This window comes from Sphaerodactylus townsendi, linkage group LG03 (assembly GCF_021028975.2).
Source record: "Sphaerodactylus townsendi isolate TG3544 linkage group LG03, MPM_Stown_v2.3, whole genome shotgun sequence".
NCBI lineage: Eukaryota > Metazoa > Chordata > Lepidosauria > Squamata > Sphaerodactylidae > Sphaerodactylus > Sphaerodactylus townsendi.
Window position 1 is genome coordinate 171,282,716 of NC_059427.1, and position 27,982 is coordinate 171,310,697.

At 46.4% G+C, this 27,982-nt stretch overlaps 1 protein-coding gene across 1 annotated transcript; it reads left to right on the forward strand.

The window, feature by feature from the left end:
* On the forward strand, positions 1-23,855 carry LOC125428026 (inhibin beta E chain-like). Its single transcript, XM_048487601.1, has 3 exons — positions 1-104; positions 18,057-18,394; positions 22,878-23,855. Exons 1-3 carry the CDS (start codon positions 1-3, stop codon positions 23,582-23,584), a joined length of 1,149 nt encoding a protein of 382 aa, XP_048343558.1. The 3' UTR covers positions 23,585-23,855.
* The last annotated feature ends 4,127 nt before the right edge of the window (positions 23,856-27,982 follow it).

Consider the following 27,982-nt stretch of genomic DNA (forward strand, 5'->3'; position numbering starts at 1 on the left):
ATGACGATTGATTCTGAGAAGGGACATCCAGTGGGCAAGCTGAGGAATTCATCTGTAGATGCGACAGCAATGGCTCCCAAGGTCGGGAAATTAGCAACTGAGAGGTATGGTGACCTTATTTTTGGCTTTTTTTAAACAAGGGGCTCTGAAGCTGCGTATGAGCCCACTAAAGCCATGTCAGAAGACTGCCCAGATGGAATTGTAGGAATTAAAGAAGTCAAGGGTGTATGGGTCCTCTTTGAAGACTTATTTGAGGAAGCATCTACCAGAGACTTTTCCAATACATCGACCTTAAGCCTCGAAGCCTGCTCATTCCTGACTTTCAGAGAGAAAAGGCTGCGAGAAGAGCATATATCTGAGACATGAGTCTCACCAAGATAGAAGAAGCATTCTTCATGCTAGTCATCCCGAGCCATCTTAGTGTCACATTTGGAAAAGTTCAGTGAAGCAGGTCCTCTCTTCATGGCGGTGAAGAGAGAACTCTCTCACCGCCTCCTTTCACATGACCATTTGTAAAGGAAACCAGATTACCCTCGACTCCAAAGCAGTGGTGTACTGCTAATGGGAATATAGGGTATCCCATGTCCCCGGGCGCACACTGTTTAGTCACATGGGGAGGCGCCAGGCAACCCTCACGTGACAAAATGGTGTGTGCCCAAGCTGCATGCCGCCGAGCCCCACCTTTTAACCCTTTTTGTTGCAGAGGTTTGCTAACATGCTTAGACTGTGCTCCTTCTGAAAAGGTTTGAGAAGGAACACACCAAGGACTGAGAAAACCTGAAAAGGAGATTGTTCGAGGACAATGTCATAGTGATGGTCCAAAAAACCAAAACTGAGAGCTTTAAACCTGGCAGGAAAAATAAAACGTTTCCTGATCTTCGCATCGCAAGCAAGAAACATCTTCAACCCATCTTGGTAGGGTGGGGGAAATCACTAATTTAACATTTTCAAAAACCCTGGGTTGGGCAGAAATAAAATATACTAAGGACATCTTGGGGAAAAAGCTGTGCGAACTTCCTCCCCAAAATGCTTCTTTTAACATCCTCAAGGTATTTTATTTGTGTTGATGAGAAAAGATCTATGTCACAACTAAAAAAAAGCTTTGTATGCTTGACACACACACACAAATCTTAATTGGTTTAATCTGCATACTGAAACATGTATAAATCATGTGTATCAGTTTGTTTCCGAGAGCAATCATGTTTGTCTGCAGCAGAACAGCTGGAATGGAGTCCAATGATACCTAAAAGACCAATAAGATTTTTGGAATATAAGCTCTTGAGAGTCAAAGCTCCCTTTGTCAGACATTCTTATACACACACAATATGTGTGTATGTGTGTAAGGCCCCCACACTTATATCATTTCACAGAATATGCAAGACAGAAATGTTCAGGAGGGAATTTTTAAAAAGAGATTACAAGCGTAGTACTATGCAATACCTCAGGAAACTGTGTTAATAAGAGAATAGGCTTGTAGCTGATTGCAGTAAAAATAGGACATGAATTGTTAGTATCAAAAATGAGAATAAAGCTGAAGAAAAACATCTAAACAATCATAATGCCAAAGTCTAATTTAAATAATATTCCTTAAGATTCTAAACACCATGTAAAAACAGATTTGTGTTACTAAGACCCCTTCCACACATGCAGAAAAATCCACTTTCATTTACTTTGCAGCTGGATTTTACTTTGCGGAATAGCAAAATCCAGTGCGGAACTGTGCGGAATAGCAAAACAATTGTGAAAGTGGATTAGAAGTGCATTATTCTGCATGTGCGGAAGGGGCCTAAGTTAAACTGAAGAACTGTGGGTTGGAATCAGAGACAATCGCCCTGCCTTCTGTTGTCCTACCACCAAAGATGGCATCTGGTCCACTGGTTTCAGAACTGGGAAGGAAAATGGGATTTTGGCACCCAGGTCCTTTTCCTTCCCCAGACTGGCTCTCCATGCTCGCTCGCTCTCCCTCATATGAGCTCAGTCTGTTGCTTCCTCCCTGGCCATATGAAGATGCCTTTATATAGGACTTCCAAATCACACTCCCATCCAGCCTGGCCCTAATCGGAGAAGCATAGGATCATAGGGATGGGGCTGGCTCCCAGCACCAGGCAGCCTGTTCCACCCCTCTCCTTGTCAAAGACACCCACCCAGGGACCCTGGAGCACCCCACAACTGGCAGCCCCGCTCTTGGATCTACTAACAGAAGTAGGGACCTCCAGGAAGCCAGAAGCTGGGAGAAACTGCAGGGAAATGGCAGGAGGGCCTGGGCAGCAAGAGCAATCCTCAGCTGTTTCAGGGAAAAGGGTGGAGATAACACAGCCCTAACCAAGTTGCAATAGCTGCCCACTGCAGCCTTAGTAAGCAGGATGGGGCTGGCACAGCCCCAACCAGACTGCAATCAAGGAGGAGGGCCAAGAAAGCTGAAAAGCCAGTCCCAAGCCAGCAGAGCATAACAGACAGCTTGCCAGCAGGAGGCTGGAGCAGGGAGTTCCCAGGAGGGAGGGAACCTCCTGAGAGGGATAAAAGGGAGTCAGAGAAAGAGGGAGGGAGGTTGGTGTGATGCAAAGGCTCAAGCTTACAGGAGTGCTACCTGACGAAAGTAAAATGCTTATGAACAGAAGCCAGAGTCACATCTTGACCGTTCCAGAAAAGCTGAGCTCCTAAGAGGCTAAGTGGCCTACCTGCAGGGTGGCGGGCAGAGGGTGTGCTCACAAGTTGGAAGGGGCCATACTGGCCATCTGGTCCAAACCCATGCTCAATGCAGGATCAGCCTAAAGAATCTCTGACGAGTGTTCTTCTAGCTGCTGGTAAAGACTGCATGTGGGGAGCTCCCAACAGGGACGGAGCGAGGGGGAAGTGCGCCTGGTGTGCTGCGTGCCCCTCCAAGTCCCCGCCCCCATGCCACGCCCCACCCCCATCACACCCCCGGAACGCCTCCACGGGGCACCCACCCGGTGCGTTGCACCCCGCCCCGCCACCTCTGACTCCCAACACCCTTTCTTCCTCCCAGTAACCATAAGAGTCAAAGGCTTCCAATCTCTTCCTGGCTCTCTAGCCCCAGAGTCTGGCCAGGGCTCCCCCCCCCCCCCGATCTTCCCCTGCTCTCCTTCAATCTAGCTTCTGGCACCACAGCCACGTTTGGGCCTGGGCTGCCTTGTTTGCTCTCCTTATCCCTTCTGGACTCCTCTCTACATCAGTGGAGGCCAACAGAAGACCCACTGATGGAGATCCAGTCCTCTCCCTACCTGGTTCCCTAGGATAGGGTAAATGCTCTCAGCTCACCCCTGTGGGTTTCAAGCCAAAGCCTTGATGGATGACGGATGAAACTCCAAAAATGCCAAAGATAGATAAGAAGCAAAAGTAAAATGTGTCAGAAATAGAATCAGACGTCTAAATGCAGTGTTTCAGCACATAGAGACAAATATAACTATTATAACAACCTGTACAAAGAAATAGAGAACAACAAAAAGCAAGAACAAGATATCTGTTTCATAAGATCCAGGAAATCAAAGGGAAATTCAAACCACAGCTGGGATGCTGAAAGATCAAAATAGGAATACATCCTGTGATCAGGACAAAATCAAGAAAAGTGTTGAAGGGATGACAGATTTCTTCAAAGAAAAATCTTTTGCTGAAGGATCTGCAATTTTAGAAAGTAGAGTGAAAGATATGCTCAAAGCAACTGGGAAAAAACCAATCACCAGGAGTAGATAAGATTTTAGTAGAGCTCTTTCAAGTTGCAGAAACTGAGTCCATCAAAATCTCACCAGATATTTGCCGACAAATATGGAAGACAAAACAATGGCCAACAGACTGGAAATACTAAAAATGCTTAATCTACATTTCATTTTTGAAAATAGGAGATGTCAAAGATTGTAGCACCTATTGGACCATTGCATTAATTTGTCATGCACACAAAGAGATGATCAAAATGTTAGAACATTCTTACCATGGAACAAGAATTGCTAGATGTTCAAGCTGAATTCATATAAGGTTGAAGAAGAAGAAGAAGAGGAGGAGGAGGAGGAGGAGGAGGAGTTTGGATTTATATCCCCCCTTTCTCTCCTGTAGGAGACTCAAAGGGGCTTACAATCTCCTTGCCCTTCCCCCCTCACAACAAACACCCTGTGAGGTGGGTGGGGCTGAGAGAGCTCAGAAAAGCTGTGACTAGCCCAAGGTCACTCAGCTGGCGTGTGTGGGAGTGCACAGGCTAATCTGAATTCCCCCAGATAAGCCTCCACAGCTCTAGCGGCAGAGCGGGGAATCAAACCCGGTTCCTCCAGATTAGAATCCACCTCCTCTTAACCACTACGCCACTGCTGCTCCTAAGCACTAAGGATCATATTGCAAACTTATGAGGGTTACTGTAACTTACCAGAGAATTCTAGAGGAAGATAATTTGTGTTTTATATATTACAGCAAAGCTTTCAACTACATAGAATATTAAAAAAAAGCATGGTCCTGAGAATCAGATGGATCCTTAGATTGATCCTAGGGGCGAGATAGATTCTTTATATATGAGAGGGATAGCAACTGATATCCAGAAGGGGGCAACAAACAGCGCAAAATGTGTGAGCAATGCTGTGCTAGAAGAGAAAGAAGACTCCAGAGATCAACGAACAGCTTTGAAAGATTTGGGGTTTCTCCAAAGTGTAGAAACTCACAGTGGTTTGTAAGTATGTACTAAGTTTATTTTTACAACCTATATCCTGCCCATGGCTCAGAGTCTTTTTTGCAGCTTATAAAATCTCCATAAAAACAAACCAATAAATACACTGAAATAGCAGAACAAAACCTAAAGCTGTATTTCTATACACACACTTACATAGGAGTAAGTCACACGAAACGCAATGAGTCTCACTTCCAAATAAACTGCGCAGGATTTTCCTATAACAATCACAGTAATCTCAGACCTTTACACATTAATAGTTCAATCCTAAGGAGAGTTACTCCCGTCTAAACCCGTTCGTGTCAATAGGCTTAGAGTGGAATAATTCTGCATAAGATGTAGCTGTAAATGCCAATCAGAGAAAAAGCCTTTAACAAACTTCTGAAAATCAAGAAGAAGAGTTTGGATTTACACCCCACCTTTCTCTCCTGTAAGGAGACTCAAGGTGGCTAACAAACTCCTTTCCCTTCCTCTCCCCATAACAGACACCCTGGCCATTTCCCCACTTACCTTAAGCCCCGCGCTACTCTCCTCAAGTAACGCAGCCGCCCCGACCGACGCTGCCGCTCTCGCGCCCCCTCAGCGCACGACATCCCTAGCACTCCTCGAAACGGCGCCTTTTGATGACCCCGTGCAGAGCGGGGGGTCGTGGGGACGCCCGGGCGCGCGCCAGAGATGCCGCGCGCTGAGAGTAGCATGCAGCAAAGGGCAGCAAAGGTAAGTGGGGAAAGGGCCCTTGTGAGGTAGGTGGGGCTGAGAGAGTTCAGAAGAACTGTGCTAGCCCAAGGTCACCCAACAGGAGTGTAGGAGTGCAGAAACACATCTGGTCCAGCAGATAAGCCTCTGTCACTCAGGTGGCGGAGTAGGGAATCAACCCCGGTTCTCCAGATTAGAATCCACCTGCTGTTAACCACTACACTATGCTGGCTCTCTGACCAAGCCTGCTAAAGCTTGCAAAGATGTGCAGAAGGTTCACAGAATTTTTCCAACCAGAAGAAAAAACAGAGACCACATATGAGCTGCAACAGATTCAGTCAGTTTACGACAACATGGGATGGGAATATCATGTAGGGAGAGACTGTGGCTCAGGAGCGATGCATGCATGAGATCCCAGGTTCAATTCTTGTCATCTTGACATAGATGGTATGAAAGATTCATCCTGCAGATGCTGGACAGCTGCAGCAGCCAGTCAGTGAGGAAATACTAATTCTGATATTCTAATGCAGTGGTGGTGAACCAATGACATAGGTGCCAGAGGTGGCACTCAGAGCCCTCTCTGTGGGCACGCGCAAACAGAGTTGCGGGGGCCCCCCACATCTAGGCTAGCCTGGGTTGCTGGGCTTGATTATTAGCATTAAACGTAAGACCTAGTTTTGAGGAAGCAGTATAGGTAACCCTGTTAAGCGCTGTTAAACCCCACTGATTTTCATGCGAAGAACTAAAGCGCGATCCTTTACCTGGGAGTAAGCTCGGTTGCTGGCAATGGGACTTGCTTCTGAGTAAACCCTCCTAGGGTCGTGATTCACCCGTTGGAAGAGTTGCACGGTTGCTTCAAAGCAAAACCACTGACTACAACCCAACTTACTCCCGAGTAACACATGCCTCGGAGCCAGCTGTTTTTTTCTAAACTAAAACCTCAGTATTCAGGTTAAATTGTCATGTTGGCACTTTGCGATAAATAAATGGGTTTTGGGTTGCAATTTGGGCACTCAATCTCGAAAAGGTTTGCTATCACTGTTCTAGTGGTCTTATTCAACATAAGGCATGTATTCATCCCAGCAATGTGCAGGTTCAGAGCAGGCACGACATCATGCTCAGACGACAAAAAGAAACACTGACAAGCAACTGAGCACAAGCACACACGTTCAAGCAAACACTAATAGCTGGTGGCCTCCTAATAAAAGCCAGAAAGACAGTTCTAGTAGCAATGCAACCACTTGCAACACAACCATTGTAACTCGAGTTACAACAGTTGAACCTCAACTTCTACTGGAAGAACAACTAACTATTGTGGGCGACAGATCCAGCAACAGGAATTGTGCCTTGACTCCTGGATGATGCCATGGCAAGCAGGATTGGAATTCTGGCCCACAGAATGTGAAGAGGAAGGAAGGGACTGATCAAAAAGAAGAAGAGTTTGGATTTATACTCTGCTTTTCTCAACTGTAAGGCATCTCAGAGCAACTTACAAACTCTTTTTCCTTCCTCTCCTCACAATAGACACCTTGTGAGGTAGGTGGGGCTGAGAGAGTTCTGAAGAATTGCAACTTATGTCAGTAACCCTGCAGGCTTCATGGTGAGACAAGCCTGGTTCACCAGATTAGAGTCCACTGCTCTTAACCACTGCACCGCAGAATGGTCAACACAATGGCTATGGAGCATTTAAAGAGGCAGGTCCTGTCTCTGGATTGAGACTTGGCAACCTGATGCCCGAGCAGCATATCCAGTGCTCCGTATAACAGTTCCCATGCAAATATCTACTTTGTACTTTTTTAAAGGGTTCTTCTGCCAACATCAATAACTGCTGCTGCCAAGGTCCAAGGCACTGTTTTGTCAGACGCCTGACTGAAATCTTCCAAACCTCTCCACCTTTGTCATATGAAGGGCTAATTTTTAATTTCTGCATTATTGCTCAACTTTTCCATCGTCATTTTTTATCCCCCCTGCCCCTTGAGATAGCTGATTGTTCACTGTTTTTTCTGCAAAAAAGGGAAAATTTTAAGGGGAGGGGTTGTGGATCAGTGGAAGAGACTTTGTATCGCGTGCAGATTCAGTCCTCAGCATCTGAAGCTAAAAGGAACAGGGAGTAGTAGCTGATGCAAAAGGCTTCAACCTGAGATCTTGGAGAGCAGCTGCCCATCTGTGTAGACAATGCTGAACTTGATGGACCAAGGGTCTGAGTCAGTATAAGGCAGCTTCCTGTCTGTTCTGGAGGGACTTCAGTTCTGTGATTCCTGTTGATCTTTATCATATGAAGGGCAAGGGGTTGCTGTCATTTTATTTATTTATTTGCACATTTCCAGCTAAAAGGAGCTTAGGTAACAGATGTTGGGAAATACTTTTTTGCTATTTAAGGCCATTTTTGCACAGTCAAAATATTCTGGGGTGAGCATGGAAAATATCCCTGTGCAGCCAGGAATTCCGTATGGCTCCCAAAACTGCACAGGGTCTGCCCCGGTGTTGCCCTGTGACATTTACCTTAGCCCGAGATTTTCAAAAATCGCCAGTTTGGAGGTTCTTTTAAAAAATCCCGGTGTGACCCTGCTTGTGCCCGCTACCATGCAAAAACCAATCAGGAGCAGGACTGGTTTATTTTTCCCACCCAGCTGCCTGATCTCCCTACTTGATGTTCATTCAAGCTGCCACTCGAAAACAATAGGCAATCAGAACACGGCAAGCCAGGCAAGCTCACAGCTTGCAGCTGCCACTCAAAAGCAACAGCCAATCAGAACAATCACTTGGTATATTTTCCTCAATACAAGCTTTATTTTAAATCAACTAAGTGAATTAGCAGACCTATTCACTGGTTTTCTCCTTCTGACAGCAAAATCTTACTTTACACCATTAAAAACACAGATCAATTTCTTCCATTCCCACAGCACATACACAAAAACACCAATTTTATTGCAGACCAAGTTTATTTTTCCCACCCAGTCGCCTGATCTCTCTACCTGATGTCCATTCAAGCTGTCAATCAAAAGCAACAGCCAATCAGAACATAGGACGCTGGGTAAGCTCACAGGTACTTGCAGCTGCCACTCAAAAACAACAGCTAATCAGAACGTAGGACACTGGGCATGCTCAGACATGCTTCTGAATTAAACACAGAAGTCCGGCTCATGTGGAGCAAACTGGAGCATTTCCTACTGGTCCTAACTCTGCTCCTGGGCAGAAGTAGGGAGCCATGCATAAGCAGAAACTGGGATAAAAAAGGCCAGGTGCATATGATCCCAGTTCAACCCCGGTGTAATTGTGCTGTGCACAAACAGCCTAAGAGTCTAGAGAAGGAAAGGCAGCATGATATAGCCCCATCTCATCAGCTCTTGGAAGCTAAGCAGGGTCAATACTTGGAAGGGAGACCACCAAGGAAGGTGGTGTAAAGAAAGGCAATAGCAAAAACCTTCTCTGCTCCTCACTTGCCTTGAAAGCCCTCACTGGGGTCGCCATACATCGGCTGAGATTTGAAAGCACTGTATACACACAAGACTCTAGTACAGTGGTGGCGAACCTTTGGCACTCCAGATGTTATGGACTACAATTCCCATCAGCCCCTTCCAGCATGGCCAATTGGCCATGCTGGAAGGGGCTGATGGGAATTGTAGTCCATAACATCTGGAGTGCCAAAGGTTCGCCACCACGGCTCTAGTACATCATTGCCCATTGGCTAGATGTACCACCTATTGCACTAAAAGGCAACCTCATATGTGGTTATATTAATGGTTGTGATCTATGGCACTAGGGGATGGTGCAAGTAAAAAAAACTGCTGGGACACCAAAACCAACAGAGAGTTCACCAGAGGAAGCCAGACTAAACCAGAATAATTGTTTCAGGGTAGCAATATTATAAAAGAATAACAAAGAAACAAAACCATGAAACGGCTTTTACATGGACTGGAAAATCCTAACAAATGCAGCTGGAAAGTAATTTAGTCTTGGCATGCTCTATATGTTATTTGGACAGAAAACTCACAGGCATTTCTGTGCATGTTCGGAGATTCCAAAATTTTGAATCATTATTACTATTATTAAATTTTGTTTAAAATCACAGCTGCCAGTTCTTTAGCTGGTTGTTGGCCTTTCATTACAATTCAAGCCTCACCCAGAGGCCTAGGATGTTGTATATCGGCGTAGTATTCGTGTGGATCCTGGCAGGGCTGCCTTCTGAATCTGACAGATTTTGATTTTGTCCATTTGAAGATGTTTCAAGTGCTGTCCTAGTGTTTTCAGAATGGTGGCCAGGGCGCCAATTACCACTGGGACAACTGTAGCTGGTTTGTGTCATAGTCGCTGAATCTCGATTTTCAAATTGTGGTATTTGATGACCTTCTCATGCTCTTTTTCATCGGCCCTGCTGTCACCAGGTATTGCTATGTTGATGATGGTCACTTTTTTGTCCTAGAACACTGTGATGTTCGGTATATTATGGAACAATACTTTGTCCGGTTGTGGTGGGTTTTCCGGGCTGGGTGGCCATGGTCTGGTGGATCTTGTTCCTAACGTTTTGTCTGCATCTGTGGCTGGCATCTTCAAAGGTGTATCACAGAGCAACTTCTTTCTGTGATACACCTCTGAAGATGCCAGCCACAGATGCAGGCGAAACGCTAGGAACAAGATCCCCCAGACCACGGCCACACAGCCCGGAAAACCCACCACAACCACTTGAATCCGGCCGTGAAAGCGTTCGACAATACTTTGTCCATTTGGATTCAAAAGTCCCACAAGATCTTGACCATCCCATTTTCCATCCCTTTCTCCGGACAATGTTCCCACCAGTTTTAAACCATCCTAATGTTGTAATTCTTGCATAAATTCCAGTGGATCATCTTGGCCAGTGAGTTGTGCCTCTGTTTGTACTCAGTTTGGATGATCTTTTTGCTGCAGCTAAGTTTCGTCGGCTTCCTTGTACATTATTTGTTTGTTTGTTCGTTCGTTATTTAGGTTTAATATAGCATCCCTCCCCTTTTGGGCTCAGGGCAACGTACAACAAAGATAAAAATAATAAAACAGTTAAAACATTTGATTATCTCATTAATAGATACAGGTTATCAAGCAGTGACTAATTCTAATCATCATAATTTTGGAGCCTACACATCAAGGGACCATAAATCAAGATGGTAATAATACTGTTGGCACAACAGGCAGAAAAATTACTGTAATGAGGCTGCTTATTGCTCTCTCAACTTCTACATCTTGCTCAGCTACACAGCCTCAGACAATGCCAAGTTTCTAGCCCTTAAGAATGCAATCCCAAATAGAGTTACAGTGGAACCTCGGTTTTCGTTGGTAATCCGTCCAAAAAGAATCGAGGAAAACCAAAACCGATGAAAACAGAGGCAAACTTTTCCATAGGAATCAATGAAAATCCAATTAATCCATTCTAGGCATTCCAAAAAACATACCAAAAACATATTTTTGGTGAATAAACATAGCGTTTAATGCTGAAAACAGTAACAAACAATAACACTAGGACTAGCTTCAGAGCCAGTGGACCAACGTTGCACCAGAAAGCTGTCCAAGAAGAAGAAGACTTTATTTACAGTCAATGACCAAATATATTACAAATCTCCAATTTAGTAACAATATCGACAACAAAACAAGAATGCAGATAAAGCTGTCCAAAGAGGTCAGTTTCTGACGCCTCTTTAAGATTTGTCTGAAATGGGGAAAGACATTGCCATTAAACAAGTTGCAGACACAGCCTGCCACAGCTTTGTTCGGGTGATTTTTCTCCACAAACCCCTGCACCTTACTGCAAATCGATGAAAACCGAGACACATTTTTCACTGACAAAATTGATGAAAACCGAAACCAATGAAAACCGAAGGCAATGAAAACCGAGGTTCCACTGTACACCTTGCTTGTGTGGAGGGGGGGGGGGGGGGCTTGGCTTTGGATTTTATCACAGTTCTGGAAAAATATGTGGTTGGAAGTGTGCGGCCAGTTTCTGGAGAGGATATGTGGCTTTCCTGAATCTATACCCCTAAATCTGCCTTTGTCCACAGCCATAAATGTTATTGGCCAGTTCAGGAGAAGCCGAGCACGCTACTATCCTTCTTGTTAACAGGCAGGCATGCTGTTATGCTTCTTGTTAGAGCATGAGTTGGGTGTGAGGTTGGCTTTCTGGGAAGCATTCCATCGATCGGTGGCTTATGCAATGTCTACACTGAATCTCAAAATACTGTACTGACCTCTGGCCTAGATTCCCTTAGATGCTCTTTAGAATAGGGGAAGCCAGAAGCATGCTGTTGGGTTCAAGACCATTCAGCTCTAGATAGTCCATCTTTCTGGTAGGTGGCTGAGGCAGGAGGACCCCAAATGTTTTTTAAAAAGATTCTAGCTCTACTTGTTGAGTGGGTAAGCTTTAAAAAGTCAATGCAATGGTGCCTGTAAAGGGTTAAGTAGTCTAAAACCACAGGAGTTGATGCTGTTGCTTGTCTAGCTATCATGCTTTCCCACTTAGAAACTCTACTTTCCAATTTTAGTTGCACAAAGGCTGACTGTGGCTAGTCATCAGTGACTAACAAGGCTTCCAAGGGCAAGCAGGATTTTCCAGAGCTGGCCTTATCCAGAGGCACAGCCTATAGCACTTTCAATCAACCACTCAATCAATCAGACAGCGAGTGTGGTGTAGTGGTTAAGAGCAGGTAGATTCTAATCTGGAGAACGAGGTTTGATTCCCCACTCCTCCACCTGAGTGGCAGAGGCTTATCTGGTGAACCAGATGTGTTTTGGCAGTCCTACATTCCTGCTGGGTGATCTTGGGCTAGTCACAGTTGTCTCAGAACTCTCTCAGCCCCACCTACCTCACAAGGTGTCTGTTGTGGGGAGAGGAAGGGAAAGGAGCTTGTAAGCCACCTTGAGTCTCCTTACAGGAGAGAAAGGTGGGATATAAATCCAAACTCTTCTTCTTCCTTCTTCTTGTCCCAAGTGATGCATGGGTTAGGCAAGAAAGTTCTACCACTTTTCAAGCTTCCTGATATGGTAGAACATTCTAGCCCCGTTTCATATTGCATGAGCACATGATGGTGCCTTATGACTGAGTCAATCCATTGGTCTATCAAGCTCAGTCTTTTCTCCTCTTTTCGGAAGCAGTTTTCCAGGGTCTTAGGGAGAGAGGTCTTCCACATCAACTGTCAAACTCGCAGCCCTCCAGATGTTATGGACTACAGTTCCCATCATCTCCTGCCAGCATGATGTAATCCATAACATCTGGAGGGCTGCGAGTTTGACACCTATGTGCTACTGGATCTCTTTAACTGCAGATGCCAAGGACCTTCTGGTGCCAAGCAGATGTTCTAGCACTAAGCCACAGCCCTTCCACTAATAAATACAAACACCGCACTGCCTTACATTGAATTTATCTAGGTCACTATTGCCTCCTCTGACTCGCAGCCACTCTCCGGGGCCTCAAGCACCTGCTATCTGCATGCTTTATCTGGAGATGCCAAGGATTGGACCTGGGATCCTTGGAATGCAGAGCAGAGGCATAACCACTTGGCTAAAGCTGCACTGAGGAGCTAGCCAAGGGGGAGACCCAAGGCAGCAACCCTGGGCCACAAAAGGAGGCATGGCTGGGGAGGGCAGTTGAGCACCAGATGCTCCCCCCCAAGACCACCGGGGAAGCTCAGAGCCCTCCAGGGTTGGGAGGGGCCTGGTGGCAGTGGCAAAGCCACCACCAGCCTCCAGGCGCCCTCAGGGCTGTGGTCGTCAGAGCCACAGTTGTGGAGGAGTGTGGGGAGTGATTTTGCACACACACATCCCATGTGGCGCCCAGGGACATGTGACACCACATGTCCTTGTGGGTGGCACATCCCTGTCTGTCAACTTGTCTAGTCTCTGTTGGCCTGTAAAGGGTTAAGTAGTCTTCCCTTCTTCACAGAGTAGCATGATGCCTCATGGGAGGGATTTAGGCGTTCCAAAGTGAGAGAGGTTTCTTTAGAAACTCTAGAATTCAAATTAAGATATTTTAAAACATTAACAGGTATGGACAGAGCAGGTGTGTTGTTTGATGCAATTCCTATAAGCTGCATGTGCTTTGGATGCATAGCTGACCAATGGGATGACCTTCGTATGCAGAAATGGCTTGCAGCTGTGTGCATAACATGGCATAGCTTGTTTACCTTCTCTCTGTGCCACTGTCTTAGAGAGGGGTCTTCAGAGGCAGGAAACAGGGCTGATGGACATTTGGTTCATCCCTGTTCAATTGCTCCTCCATGCACGGTGGCTGTGTCGCTAGGCAGATCCGCCACTGGGGAACACGTGCCCCAGCACGATACCAGGGCCATTTGCTAATTTGTTGACCTCTTTGTTGACCTTTCCTGGCCTATTCTGGGAGCAGAGGTGCCAGCAGACTTAGTATGTGGTGGACTTCAGCCCTGGCTCTGCGATTGCATCATATTGCGTGGGTGCTCTTTTTCCCAGACAGCCGTATTTACATGTCTTTCCAGCCAAAACCAACCATCAGGTGCAGTTCAGCTAAAAAGGTTTCTGCCCTAAAGCCAGAGCTTTGCAAATCAGCACCTTCACCCTCTGCCAAAGCAATCTGCTGAACCTCTCCCAAGAAGATAGGCTCAGCCTATCAAGATTCAGTTGTTATAGTAGGAGGACCCTAAGGTGGACATTCTACCAGGGTGGCATAGTGGTTAAGAGCAGGTAGTTTCTAATCTGGAGAGCTGGGTTTGATTCCCCACTCTGCCACTTGAGCTGTGGAGGCTTATCTGGGGAACCTCCTACATTCCTGTTGGGTGACCTTGGGCCAGGGCCTGTTTTCTCAGAACTCTCTCAGCCCCACATACCTCACATCTGTTGTGGGGAGAGGAAGGGAAAGGATTTTGTAAGCCGCCTTGAGTCTCCTTACAGGATAGAAAGGTGGAGTATAAATCCAAACTCTTCTTCTTCTAATGGAAACAAGCACCTTTTGTTCTGAACTGGTTGGTTTAGGTTAACTACTTCCTGGTAGCACCAGAATTTTCAAGACAAGAGAATAATATAACAGAGGTGGTTTGCCATTGCCTTCCTCTGCATAGAAACCCTTGTATTCCTCGGTGGTCTCTCATCTGACCCGGCTTCGTTTCTAAGATTTGAGAAATCAGGCTAGCCTCGCCTCGGCCATCCAGGTTAGAAGCAATATGCTTTAGGATCAGCTAATTAGGTGGAAGGATGAAGAGCAAAACAAATAATTGAAGCAGAGAGCCGGTGTGGTATAGTGGGCTGAGTTCAATTCCCCACACAGTGTGGATGCAACCATGGATGAATTAGTTCACTGGCATTTTGCTCCAATTGAATTGAGCCTGTGAATGGGTTAATCATGTATCTACAGGTTGCCCTGTGCTATGTCTTTAAAAAAAAACTTAGCAAAATGTGATGAACCTGGAATGATGTGGTGCATGATCTACATTCTCAAGGAACCATTCATGACATCGAATGAACTTATAAGTGAATACAGAGAGAAGCTTGGCATTCCTTCCTTCCTTCCTTCCTTCCTTCCTTCCTTCCTTCCTTCCTTCCTTCCTTCCTTCCTTCCTTCCTTCCTTCCTTCCTTCCTTCCTTCCTTCCTTCCTTCCTTCCTTCCTTCCATTTAAAGAAACAGGCTGGATCAGCATATGTCGGGAGTGCTTTGATTGTGTGTTCCTGGATTGCAGGGGGTTGGACTTGATGGCCCTTGTGGTCTCTTCCAACTCTATGATTCTATGAATAATCCCCAGCAGCCTCTCTGTAAAAGCAGCATTCTGCTATAATCAAACCTGCATGGATTCTGTGATCATGGCAGTCTTGTTCCCACATAACCTGTTAGAGACCTGAACTCACCTCTGTGGCTTGTGGGAATCTATAGTGTGGGCAGGCTCACATTTCTGAGATATGATAAGAATGATACTTCTTTGCTTCTCTTAGCTTGAAATATATGCATCTCCCTTTGGAAACAGATCCCAGAGGAATAATCCAAGCCTTGCCCATCCCACGACACTCTGCACAGTTGTATGCATCCAATGTAGCATAAGAAATGGCCCTGGTGTGAGGGTTTCCAACTCCAGGGTAAGAAATTCCTGGACATTTTGTGGGTGCCTTTGTATTCCAATGAATGAAGGGTTGAATTGCTCTTACCTTGGGATCGCATGCTGTTTCCGATATCTCAGGCTTCTTGGGGACCATGGCACTGAGAAAAAAGTGGCCAAGATTTTTCCTCATGCCTTTTTACTGACCTGAAATGAACCAAGGCAAAGGTGTGATTTTTCCAATTGTGAAAATGTAACCTGTAGCTCTTCAGTACACATACAGCCCCCAAATGAGACAAACAGTTTCCCCTCAGGCAGATCTAAGCGCCTTCTTATACAAGGGTCCTGCTCTGAATTGGGTTTTCATATGCATGGGTGATTCTCCATCCAAGCCAGGGACATCCCTGTGGAAAACCTGATAGGTAGTCCCATCATTTAATATTACTTTCCATGGGTTTTCTTTACTGTGGGCTTTTGTTACAAGAAGGTGCCACAAGATTCCCTTTTGCAACTGACCAGCACAGCTGCCTCTCTGGGATTTGCCGACAACAGCGCAATCAAAGGGCTGCCTGCATGGCAGAGGCCAAAACCGACAACTCCAGTCGAAGCCCTTGGCCACTGGGCAAAGCTTAAATGATGTCTCAGGTAGACCGAACCCTGAGTTGCCCTGTAACGTGGCAGCTTCCCGCCTGGCGTCACCTCACGGAAAGGGAAAGGGGTTGCGTTTCCTCACTTCTGCTAATCGCTAGAAGCTTTATCGGCAGCAGATAAGGGCTTTGCGGCTTCCGAAGGAAGGGGATCTTGGATTAGGAGGAATTTCTCGCTGATTGCTTTTCACACATAAAGGCCAACATGGGGCAGTTTCATTGACTGTCAGTATGCTATGGGGGGAGAAGTGTCATTTGAGGGTTGTGTACCTATGCCACAGGAGCTGAGGAAAAGAGATGCCAAAACACAGGTTCTCGACTTTGTTCAGACGAAACAACAAACCACCGCCTGCCATTTCGCCCGAGAGAGATTTGGAAGTCCTCAGGTTTGTTCATTACCCCCCCACCCCACCCCACCCCCCATCCTGGAAGACTTTTGCACCCCCAACAATCCCATTTGTACAATATCATGACACAATGAACTGGGTTTGCTTTGTCCTCTTTCCTACAGATTGGAAGTCAAAACTTGGTCTGTAGCTTCATCCAGTTCAACCATCACAACTTTTAGATTTCTGAGGTAGGTAGAAATTGTGAATCTCTGGCTGAGAGGAGGACGAAGGGAATAGACTGCATATGAGCTTGAAGATTTCCCAACCTGTCATAATGTTACATCTGAATACAGCCACTACATTTTTGCCCTGCTTATTTCCTTCAATGCAATTCCAAGCTGGTGTGATAATCAAGTTTCATCATGTTCTAAATGGTACACTTTTTAAGGGTTGTTCAATAGCGATAGTTTATAGCATGGTATAATGGTTACAGTGTCAGAGTAGAATCTGGGATGTCCAGGTTCGAATTCCGATTCCCTCCTCTGCCATGGAAATCTGTTGGGCTACCTTGGGCCAGTCACACACTCTCAGCCTAACCTACCTCATGGGTTCGTTGTGAAGATAAAATGGAGAAGAGGAGAATGTTGTGAGCTACTTTGGATCCCAGCGAATAGCAGAGAAATAGCAGAGAAAAGTACAATGTAAAGTACAAATAGCAGAGAAAAGTACAATACAAAAGGAGTCCATCTAAGTCGACAACACTGGAGGGAAAGAGCTATGTCCCAGTTTGGCTCTAGGTCCGATATTCCTACACCTTCCTTATTTTATGAGTTTCTTCCTCACTACCTGGACCTCCCTGGCACATAATCCTGAGCAATAAGCATGCATCTGGGTAACGTTTTGCATGATATTCTCTAACGCAGGCTGCAACAAGACAGGTATTTCTGCCAACCCCCCCGCCCCCAAAACTTTAGGTGTATTTTTCCACACATTCCCACACCACAGTCTCTAACACCAATGCGCCAAGTATTTGGTTATTCTAAAATGAAAGTCAAATAGTACCCTCTTTGTATGCCGCTCTGCCTCACATTTTGCCATTCCACCTGCCCCTCTTCCTTGCGGGACTCCAATGTATACAGAGAACCACTCCCCCCCCCCCCCACATTTCTCAACCTCTCTGCATTCCAGCTAGTGGTGCTCCCTTTCCCCTTCCCTGACACCTGTTCCCACCACAGGGAGCCCGTAATCCCCCACTGCTAATCCCCACCTCCCTTTCCAGCAGGAGGAAGAAACTTCCCTCTGGAGAAGTACATGCAGGCCAGCCAATCCGTGCAGCTCAAAGGGCAGGGCCAGGCTGGCCAAGTGACAAATACTGGGGGGACCTGGCTGGGCAGCACTCAGGAGCAGCCAGTCCAGGAAGAGAGCTCTCTTGAAGTGGAGACGGCTGCCTCACTCTCCTGGCCCCAGCAGCCAACTCTGTCCACTACCAGTGGAGATTGCAACAGGAAGCAAACTGCACCCTCCTGTACCAAAGGTAGATTCTCAGCTTTCAGGCTGAGATGCAAGTACCTTGTGCATGGTGCAGACGTCACTTGTGAGCTCCAGGCACCACCACTGGACAATTCGACGACAAACAACAAACCATTCCTCCCTGCCTCTAAACACCTGCATCCCTTTGGGTCTTCATGGCTCCTCCCTGCAGCCCCCCAAGTCCTTGGACTCCCTTGGCCACACTGACCCTGCTGTGGACCTCTTTGGCCTGGACAGAGGGGAGACCTGGGTGCCCTTCCTGCGGGATGCCCTCTCTGGAGCCAAGCGCCGAGAAAGCCTTCCTAATCAAAGTGGCCAAACAGCAGATCCTAGAGAAGCTGCAACTAAGCGAGAGACCCAACATCACTCACCCGATATCACGTGTGGCTGTGGCCAATGCCCTGCGGCGTCTGGACATGAGCAAAAGCGGGACAGACGGACGGACTCCCATCTGGGAGAACGCCGAGTCTGACGAGCAGGGGTACGAGATCATCAGTTTTGCAGAAACAGGTGAGTCATTGCAACTTTCAGGGTGCTTGGATATTTATTTATTTGAAGCCTTTACCAAACTGCCTTTCTTCTCTACAGAGCTCAAAGCGGCTTACAAAATAGGCGACCATTTCTTACCCATGCAAGCAACAGCTAGAATCTGATCATGCAGTGTAAGGGTAAAAAAAATGCTGTGTCTGTACAGGGAATTGATTGTTACGTTACTCAAATTTCAGGTCAGTCGCTGCGTTTATACCCTGTTCCACATAAGACCTAAGTAAAATTGGAACTTCTTCTGCCCACCCCACTCCACGTGCTCCACCCCCCCTTGTTGTGTAGTCTGGACCAGGTTGCTATGAGTGGGGGGCGTGGAGCACGGGGGGGGGGGGGACAGGAGGACCTGGCGGATGAAGTTACAACAGGTCTTTATGTGGAACAGGGTACAGCCTGCTGTAGTCAAAATAACAAAGACATTTGCAGCACCTTAACACATTTAATGCAGTGCAGGATTTTGCGGGTCAGAGCTCACTAACCCAGTGGCCTCTGGCTCATGAAAGCTCACGCCACTCAAACTTTGGGGCAGTTCAAGTTTCTCAGTTTATACCGCTGAAACTTCCAGTGGGTACAGATTTCTCAGCAAATCCAACCTCCCGGCTGTGTCTTTGGCTGGAAACCAGAGAAAGGGTTTTTGTCCCCAGTAGACTAAGTGGTAGAGGCAGTGTTATCAGGGCGTGGGGAAGCCAGGGCGCGCGCCAGGAATTGCGCACGCCGGGAATTGCCCGCAGCAAACCTTGGGCAAAGGTGAGTGGGGAAAGGGCCAGGGATGGGCACTCACATGGTCTCTGTTCACAAGGCTTGCAGGGGGTAATTTAAAGAACAAATCTGCCAAACAGGCTTAATGGGAGATGACAGAGGAGAAAAATACATGAGGGCTGATTGATATGTTACAAAGTCCTTGGCCCCTTCCGCACATGCAGAATAATGCACTTTCAGTCCACTTTCAATGCACTTTGCAGCTAGATTTTACTGTGCAGAATAGGAAAATCTGCTTGCAAACAATTGTGAAAGTGGATTGAAAGTGCATTATTTTGCATGTGCGGAAGGGGACCTAGTGTCCCCTGCATGGTTGACACATGGTTGACACAGTCCCAGAGATGCATGGGAATTCCATGCTCAGAAATTAATACACTGATCAGACTTGTGGTGCTTAGGTAAAGAGGGCTTAATCTTTCCTCAGTGTGCTATATTCTGCACCTGAAACAGCCTCAGGGAGCTGCTATATGCCCCACCGGGGGCTCACAAGACTCCCCAATAGGGCAAACAGCAAAGGGCGGCTGTTTCAGATCATAAAAGTGGCATGGAGAGAAAACTTAAGTTCCATCTCCCTTTTTGCTTCAGCTCCAATCCAAATTGGGACACTGCGACAGATTCCACGTGAGCCAAAAACAGCGGTCTGGAAATGGTGTGAAAACGGTGTAAAATGGTATAAAAGGGTTTACACTGTTTTCACACTGCTGTTTTTGGCCCAAGCAGAATCCACCTGCATGTCTGGAACTTCACTTCTGAGCATGGGACTCCCAGCACATGACTGGTCAACCTGACTGAGGCAGCTACAAAGACATGTTCAAATTGGCCATCTTAACACAATAGAAACAAATCCCTCTATCATATTGTTTCTAAACCTCTTAAAAATGAGCATCCATCTCAGCCTGGCGTGCCTGGCCTTATTCTATCTTGTCTGCTCAACATATTCTTTGGGTTTTTTTAAAGTAATAAACTTTTTATTCTCTGCTTCATGTACAGCTTGGATGGGGTTGACTTGGACCATTTAGTGCAGTGGTTCTCAACCTTCCTAATGCCATGGCCCTTTAATACAGTTCCTCATGTTGTGGTGACCCCCCCCCCCTAACATTTATCCATTTTACAGATGGAGAACACTGATGCAGAGAGTCTTAGGCGACCCCTGTGAAAGGGTCGTTCGACCCCCAAAGGGGGCGTGACCCACAGTTTGAGAACCGCTGATTTAGTGAAAGGCATGAGGTCAACACAGCACTGAGAGGTGTTTTTTTGTCGACAGAAGCTCTGTGCTTTGAACAGCTGGATGATGAGCAGAAATCAACAAGGGAAACTCTTCCCAGGAATAATGGGGAAAGCCCCACTCACTGAAAACCTCACCCATCAACCCCTCTCCCTTCTACAAAGATGGCAACTCTAGGAATATGCCCACATTTCTGCATGGCTTCCCTGCTTGCTATCATTTGCACACCTGCCCATCTCTCTGACTTCCTGTATTTGGAGCCCTTGAAACATCTGAGGCACATCCTGTCCCTGGCTTGACCTGAATAACCCTAACTAGTCCAACCTTATCAAAACATGGTAACTAAGCAGGATCAGCCACAGTTGGTACTTAGATGGGAGGTTTCCAAGGGAGACTGTGATCGCTATGCAGAGGCATGCAATGACAATCCACTTCTGCCCATCTCTTGCCTTGAAAACCCCATGGCCCTTGGGCCGCCATGAGTCAGTTGTGACTTGATGGTACACAATTGTTACTACAAAGTTCTTGTGCAGTTACATGCCACATCCCTTCTTGCTCTTAGTACCTGGCTACAAGGAGTCCCCAATGAAAGCATGATCATGAGAAAGATGGGGCATGGATGAGTGATTTATTCAACTGCAGCCACACCACGTGGTGGGAATCTACCTGATTTCATTTAAGCATTGTGAATGAGCTCCAGATTAACCCGGCTGCTTAGTCCTGGCGCTCCAGGCAGGGCTGTCACATAATGGTTCAGGGCAATGCTGTTGCAGGGACGCTGGTCACATGTTTAATACCATAATGAAGAAGAAGAGTTGGATTTATACCCCCCGCCCCTGTCTCTCCTGCAAGGAGACTCAAAGGGGCTTACAATCTCCTTTCCCTTCCCCCCTCACAACAAACACCCTGTGAAGCGGGTGAGGCTGAGAGAGCTCCAAAGAAGTGTGCCTAGCCCAAGGTCACCCAGCTGGCATGTGTTGGAGTGCACAAGCTAATTTGGTTCACCAGATAAGCCTCCACAGCTCAAGTGGCAGAGCGGGGAATCAAACCCAGTTCTCCAGATTAGAGTGCACCTGCTCTTAACCATTACACCACACCTGGCTCTCAATGGGATGTTTAGCGGAATCCCACAACAGCATATTGTGCAAACTATTATTGTTTTATTTTCGAAAAATGGACAAGATTGAGAAGGAATCCCTAGGTGATACGAAGTCAGGGTTGAAAGAAGGGCAGATAGAAAGAATCATAGTGGCATGGTGAGCAGTTTTTAATTTCAGCACTTGTCTCTTCTAGATTTTGACTATTTTTGCCATTTGCTATTATAGCTTAGTTTGTTCTTTTTAGGTAGCAAGTTGATATGAACAGTGCTTGTCATTGCAGATTTTTTAATACAGAGCTTAGCTCTTTTTAGACATATCAGGTCAGTTATGGATTAGACAGGGTGGTTTGGAATTCCCACCCTGTGTAATATTCAGAGGGGAGTAGTGGGATCTTCTTGATTCTTACACATGTGGTACCTGATTCGGATCAGGGTGATGATAAAGGGAAGAAAGCTGAAGCTCCTTTTACACACACACACACACACACACACACACACACAAATATATCATGGTCCTGATCTGAATCAGGCACCCCATTTGATTTGGATACTGAAAAGATCCCACAAATCACGCCTGGCAGTTACACAGAATGGGGACTCCAGATCCAAACTGCATAATCCATAACATGGACATAGCCAATGACAATAATACATTATCAGATTTATCCATGGGGTTTCGCTGTGGAAAATCCAGGTTCAAATGCACGCACATCTGAAAAGGATACCGTGTGCTTTTGGACAAATCATTCTCTTTCATCCTAATGTATCTCATAGCATTATCGTGGTTCATAAGCTATATATAGAAGATAAACACAGAGGAAGGTACAGAGCCATTCAGTTGATCACTGATGAAAAGATTCTGGTTTAGCTTCTGTAGTGATGGTTGTGGAATAGGCCATACTCTGTCTGACACAAAAGATGTTAATAGATTGTACATTCCTCCTCCACAGAACTCAACATGTCAGACCTTCTTTGTTGTAGAATGCTTTGCCTGGGTCCTAGTGCCTACCTAGCCCTTCTCCTCCCATTTTTTTTTAAAGTTTGATAATAGTTGTTCAATGAACTATAAATGTTCTTGTATCAAAGTACCATATTCAGTAATGCACAAAATAATGGTTGTAGGACTATATTCTAATATGGAAGCATACAATTTTCTCAACCGCTCCACAGGGTGTTTGTTGTAAGGGCGGGAAGGGCAAGGAGATTGTGAGCCCCTTTGAGTCTCCTACAGGAGAGAAAGGGGGGATATAAACCCAAACTCTTCTTCTTCTTCTTCTTCAACTGGCCATACTAACATCTTTATGTGGGACAGAGTATAGGATGGGCACTGCTGTGAACTTCACCTTGTCCTGTTTTCTTTTCCACAGAGTCCTCTGGGAAACTGAAGTTCCAGTTCTCCCACACAAAAGGCCAAAACATGCAGATCCACCAAGCCCAACTGTGGCTGCATCTAAAGACCCACCAAAACATTACGTTACAGGTTTACCAAGAAGGCCATCAGTTAGGGGAGCAGCAGATGGAGACCAAGGGCTGGCATACCTTCTCCCTCACATCAGCCATGCAGAGCCTTTTTGAGAGGGAAGAGAAGGCCCTGTATCTGGAGTTGCAATGCAAAGACTGCCACCCCCGCGGCATCTCGAGTCTGACGACTCACACAGGCAGTGCCCACCAGCCCTTCCTGGTGGTTAAGGCCAAGATACGGGACCCTGGTCATCGGGTCACCAAGCGCAGCCTGAACTGTGATCAGAATTCCAGCGTCTGCTGCCGCAAAGACTATTACGTCAGCTTTCGAGACATCGGCTGGAACGACTGGATCTTTAAGCCAGATGGTTATCAGATAAACTACTGCATGGGGGAGTGCCCCGTCCACCTGGCCGGCGCGCCCGGAATGGCAGCCTCCTTCCACACCACTGTCTTCAATTTAGTCAAAGCCAACAACATCCAGACTGCTGGTCGCTCGTGCTGCGTCCCCACACAGCGACGGGCCCTTTCATTGCTCTACTTTGATCCCAATAGCAACCTTAACAAGAAAGAAATACCTGACATGGTTGTTGACGCTTGTGGGTGCAGCTAAGGGCAGAATTGTAAGCACATGGAAACCTGAGAGGGGCGGAGGGGAAATTGTGGACATGTTATTCATGATACTTCAGCTCAAGTTAGGAGCAAGGAACAGACTCTTTGCAGAGAGCAAACTGTGGTTTATGTGGAGCAAAGCGAGCTGCAGTCCTTCCCACACGTTTACTATGAAGACGTTTACACAGAGAGTGCTAGGCAGGGTTACTGCTTAGGATTCTGTTTGCATTCAGGTCCCCCACTAGTGGTAACAGTCTAATAACTTTGCTAAGAGAGCCAGCATGGTGTAGTGGTTAAGAGTAGGTGGATTCTCAACTGGAGAACCGGATTTGATTTCCCACTCCTCCACCTGAGAGGCGGAGGCTTATCTGGTGAACCAGATGTGTTTCCGCACTCCTACATTCCTGCGGGGTGACCCTGGGCTAGTCACAGTTCTTTGGAACTCTCTCAGCCCCACCTACCTCACAAGGTGTCTGTTGTGGGGAGAGGAAGGGAAAGGAGCTTGTAAGCCACCTTGAGTCTCCTTACAGGAGAGAAAGGTGGGGTATAAGTCCAAATTCTTCCTCCTCCTCTTCCTCTTTTTCTTCTAAGCTGTATAACTTCCATGTGTTCGCTTGTACCCCAGTTTGGTGGTAGGCTAGGTGCCAATGTTGGGGGAAGATTGGGGGGGGGGTGGAGAGTCAGCAAACAGCGAGGGGACCTGCAGCCACCGCACATCCCACACCTGTCTCAATTCATTTAATTTAGTACTAATGTTGAGTTTTGATGCACTCACAGATCCTGGCCAGTAGCATACGAGGGAACAGAATTGTGGGTATTTGACCTTGAAGAGGAATCGCAATGGTGCTTAGTGTTGTTACTCTGGGTTTTACAGTGTTCCAGTCAATCTCCGGGGAATGTTTACTTAGGGAAAGCCTTGCTTGGGTCACGCAGAAGAACACGGAGACCAAGGAGGCATGCGCAGAAATCCAGTTGGTAGAGCTATCACTTTGCCTTTTGTTTTTGTGTGTCTGTATGCATTTGTTTGTTGCACTTATGTTTATGTATGTATCTATATTATTATATTTTTGAAGAACATCACAAATAAAACTGTTTTGAAAAAAAAAAGTAGCGGTCTTTGAGAAATGAGGTTCATCCTTAAAAAGTCAGGTGTGTATCTCTAAAGTATGAAAATTGGGCCTCAGGGGCAGTCAGAGGGGTAGCCATCCATCACAGCAAAACTTAGCAGGACCATAAGTGCCACTGGACTCCTGTTCAGGATTATTGCTATCACAAAACCAGATTCTGATGAGTATCCAGAGTTTATCATCAGCCGCCACCACGCCCAGTCCCTCCTACTTCATTCATTTCCCCTGCTTCTCTGTTTCTACTATCCCAAACCTGGTCCTCCTCTAAATTTACTGGCCACCCTGTTTACCAACCTGCAGCACCGTTACCCCATACCTGCCCCAAACTCTTTAAGAACAGGACCTCAGCTGCTTCCTCCCATCTGGATTTCCAGCTGGAAAAGAAAAGATCCACGGGTTGGGTCAGTGGTGGAATTCAAATAATTTAACAACCTGTTCCGGTGGTAGGATTCAAATAATTTAACAACTGGTTGCTTACAAGCACCATTTTAACAACCGGTTCTGCTGAAGTGGTGCGAACCTGCTGAATCCCACCACTGGGTTGGATCCTATGAATCAATTCCACTAGTGGCAGTATTTTCCTCTGGCACAGGGAACCTTCATCAGATGCAAAAAGACCTCTTGGATCAATTGAAGGCTCCTTTCACCTGTGCATCTGTGGGGTCCATTCAGTCCATGGCTTAGTAAAGGAGTTATATATGTAGGAAAAGTACAGGAGACTTCATAATCCCAAGAGAATCCAAGACAGCCAAAGATTTTAAAACAGCCAGACAATATGTCATTTAGAAGAGGAGTTTGGATTATATCCCCCCTTTCTCTCCTGTAAGAGACTCAAAGGGGCTTACAATCTCCTTTCCCCCTCCCCCACCTCACAACAAACACCCTGTAGGTTGGGTGGGGTTGAAAGAGCTCCAAACAGCTGTGACTAGCCGAAGGTCACCCAGCTGACATGTGTTGGAGTGCACAAGCTAATCTGGTTCCCCAGATAAGCCTCCACAGCTCAAGTGGCAGAGCAGGGAATCAAACCCAGTTCTCCAGATTAGAGGGCACCTGCTCTTAACCACTACACCATGCTGGCTCTTTTTACTCAGCTTTTCCCATTGGTAGTGAACAAGGCAGTTTACAAGATGCTTAACAATTCCAAATATCGTTTTTTCTGTGAAGCCATAGCTGACTTACGGCAACCCTGAAGGGTTTTTAAGGCAAGAGATGTTCAGAAGTGGTTTGCCATTAGTTGCCTCCTCATCATGTCCCTGGTATTCCTTGGAGGTCTCCTATCCAAACATTTGTCAGGTCAAGGCTGAGAGTATGTAAGTGGCCCAAGGTCATTTGGCAAGTTTTCATGTCAGAATGATGACTTGAACCTGGGTTTTCCACAGCCTAGTCCAGGGGTCTGCAACCTGTGGCTCTCCAGATGTTCATGGACTACAATTCCCATCAGCCCCTGCCAGCATGGCCAATTATTGCTGAATTGTAGTCCATGAACATCTGGAGAGCCACAGGTTGCAGACCCCTGGCCTAGTCCAACACTTTAACCACCACACCACGCTGGATCTCTAAATACTCTCCAAATATTACCTCATAGTTAATAATAATTGTGTTCAGTTGAGCTGCATGACTATGGGGTTTTCCAGGCAACAGCCAAGCGGGGTAGTTTTCCACTGCCTGTCCCTGCATAGCAACCCAAGTCGTTGGTGGTCTCCCATCCAAGTGCTGATCCACCTAATAAGCAATGTAATATGACTGGGATTGCAGACAGCTGAACCAAAGCATGAGCATTAAACATTACATATTAAACAAGCAGTAAATGGTATTACTTAAACTGAAATACAATGTACTGAGAACAAGATAATCCATACAGCACTAGATATCAGATATCATACACAGTACTAAAGTCCACAGAACCATTCCATTTATTGAAACATCACCTGAATCACTCTGCTACGATCTAGCTCTATCACCATTGTAAAAATGCGCTACTGAACAATTCTGTTTTACATAGTTTTCAAAATGCCAGAAATGTGGAAACCTTTCATGACTTCCTCAGGCAGGGAATTCCAGAAGGCATGAGCCATTACAGACAACGCATGAATACCGGCACTTAATAGCCTTTCCTGCAGAAAGCCCTGCTCAGACAAGAGAAATCATGGTAGAGCACAGCACAAGAGGTTGTCCTGAAGATACAGAGAGCTTTATATAAGATGACCAATCCTTGAACTGAGCCCAGTAGCTTATGGGCAGCAAAGGGCGCCAGCACAGAATATGTGAGAATTGCATCACCTGCACAGACCCTGACAATAATCACACTGCAGCATTCTGATTCAACTGGAGTCTCCGGCTTGACCTGACAAGGAGACCTGTGCAGAGTGCTTTACAGCAGTCTAGTCTTAATGTTTTTATGGCATTGATTCAAATGGTCAGATCTGCCCTGTCAAAGGAAGGGGCCACATTCCAGGCTAATTTGTAAGAAAGCATTTTTGTGGCTGCCTTAACATGCCTGTTGGGCGTGTTTAATCCCCATGTGGCTAGGATTTTGGGGGGAGAAGAGGGGGTTGGATTAATTGGCCATATTTCTTTTTGCAGAACAATCTATGGCATAGGTGTTAAACAGCTGGCAGGGGATGATGGGAACTGTAGTCCATAACATCTGGAGGGCTGCGAGTTTGACACCTGTGATCTATGGCACTATATCCCACTGAAGCCCCTCCCCTCCCCTCACCCACCCCGGGCTCCTCCTCCCAAAATCTCCAGTATGTCCCAATCTGGAGCTGGCATCCCTAGATATGGCCCCCTCCTCAAAACTCATGATCTGTCCATGGTGCCGAGGGCTGCCAACCCTGTGCCTGTACATCTCAGGAACTTTTGGGGTGGAACCTGGGAAGGTGGGAGCGTCACAGATGCTGCTGCACCAATCAGTGGCATCACAGCTTCCACCACATCACCCACACCCCAGTTTTTCTCTCATGGCTCAAGTGATCAAGTCTGGGCACTTGAGAACAGGTGCAGAAGCGGGCCAACAGTAAGCCGCACAGTGTCCTACCACATCCTGGTTAGATTACTGTCACATGCTCTACGTGGGGCTTCCTTGAATTGGTCCAAAATGCAGTGGCCAGGCTACTGTCAGGGATGGGATATGGAGATCATTGTTACCTCCTGTGCTTAAAGATCTACATTTGCCTAAGTTTTTTCCAGCCAGAACTGAAAGTGCTGGTTCTTAATTTAAGTTCCTAAAAGGCTTGGAGCCAGGGTAGCTGACGGATATCTTCTCCTAT

Coding starts and splice junctions, on each gene's coding strand:
- LOC125428026 (XM_048487601.1), top strand. CDS start 1: ATGACGATTGATTCTGAGAAGGGACATCCAGTGGGCAAGCTGAGGAAT. Junction 105..18,056: donor GGGAAATTAGCAACTGAGAG/GTATGGTGACCT, acceptor TCCTCCCTGCAG/CCCCCCAAGTCCTTGGACTC. Junction 18,395..22,877: donor CATCAGTTTTGCAGAAACAG/GTGAGTCATTGC, acceptor TCTTTTCCACAG/AGTCCTCTGGGAAACTGAAG.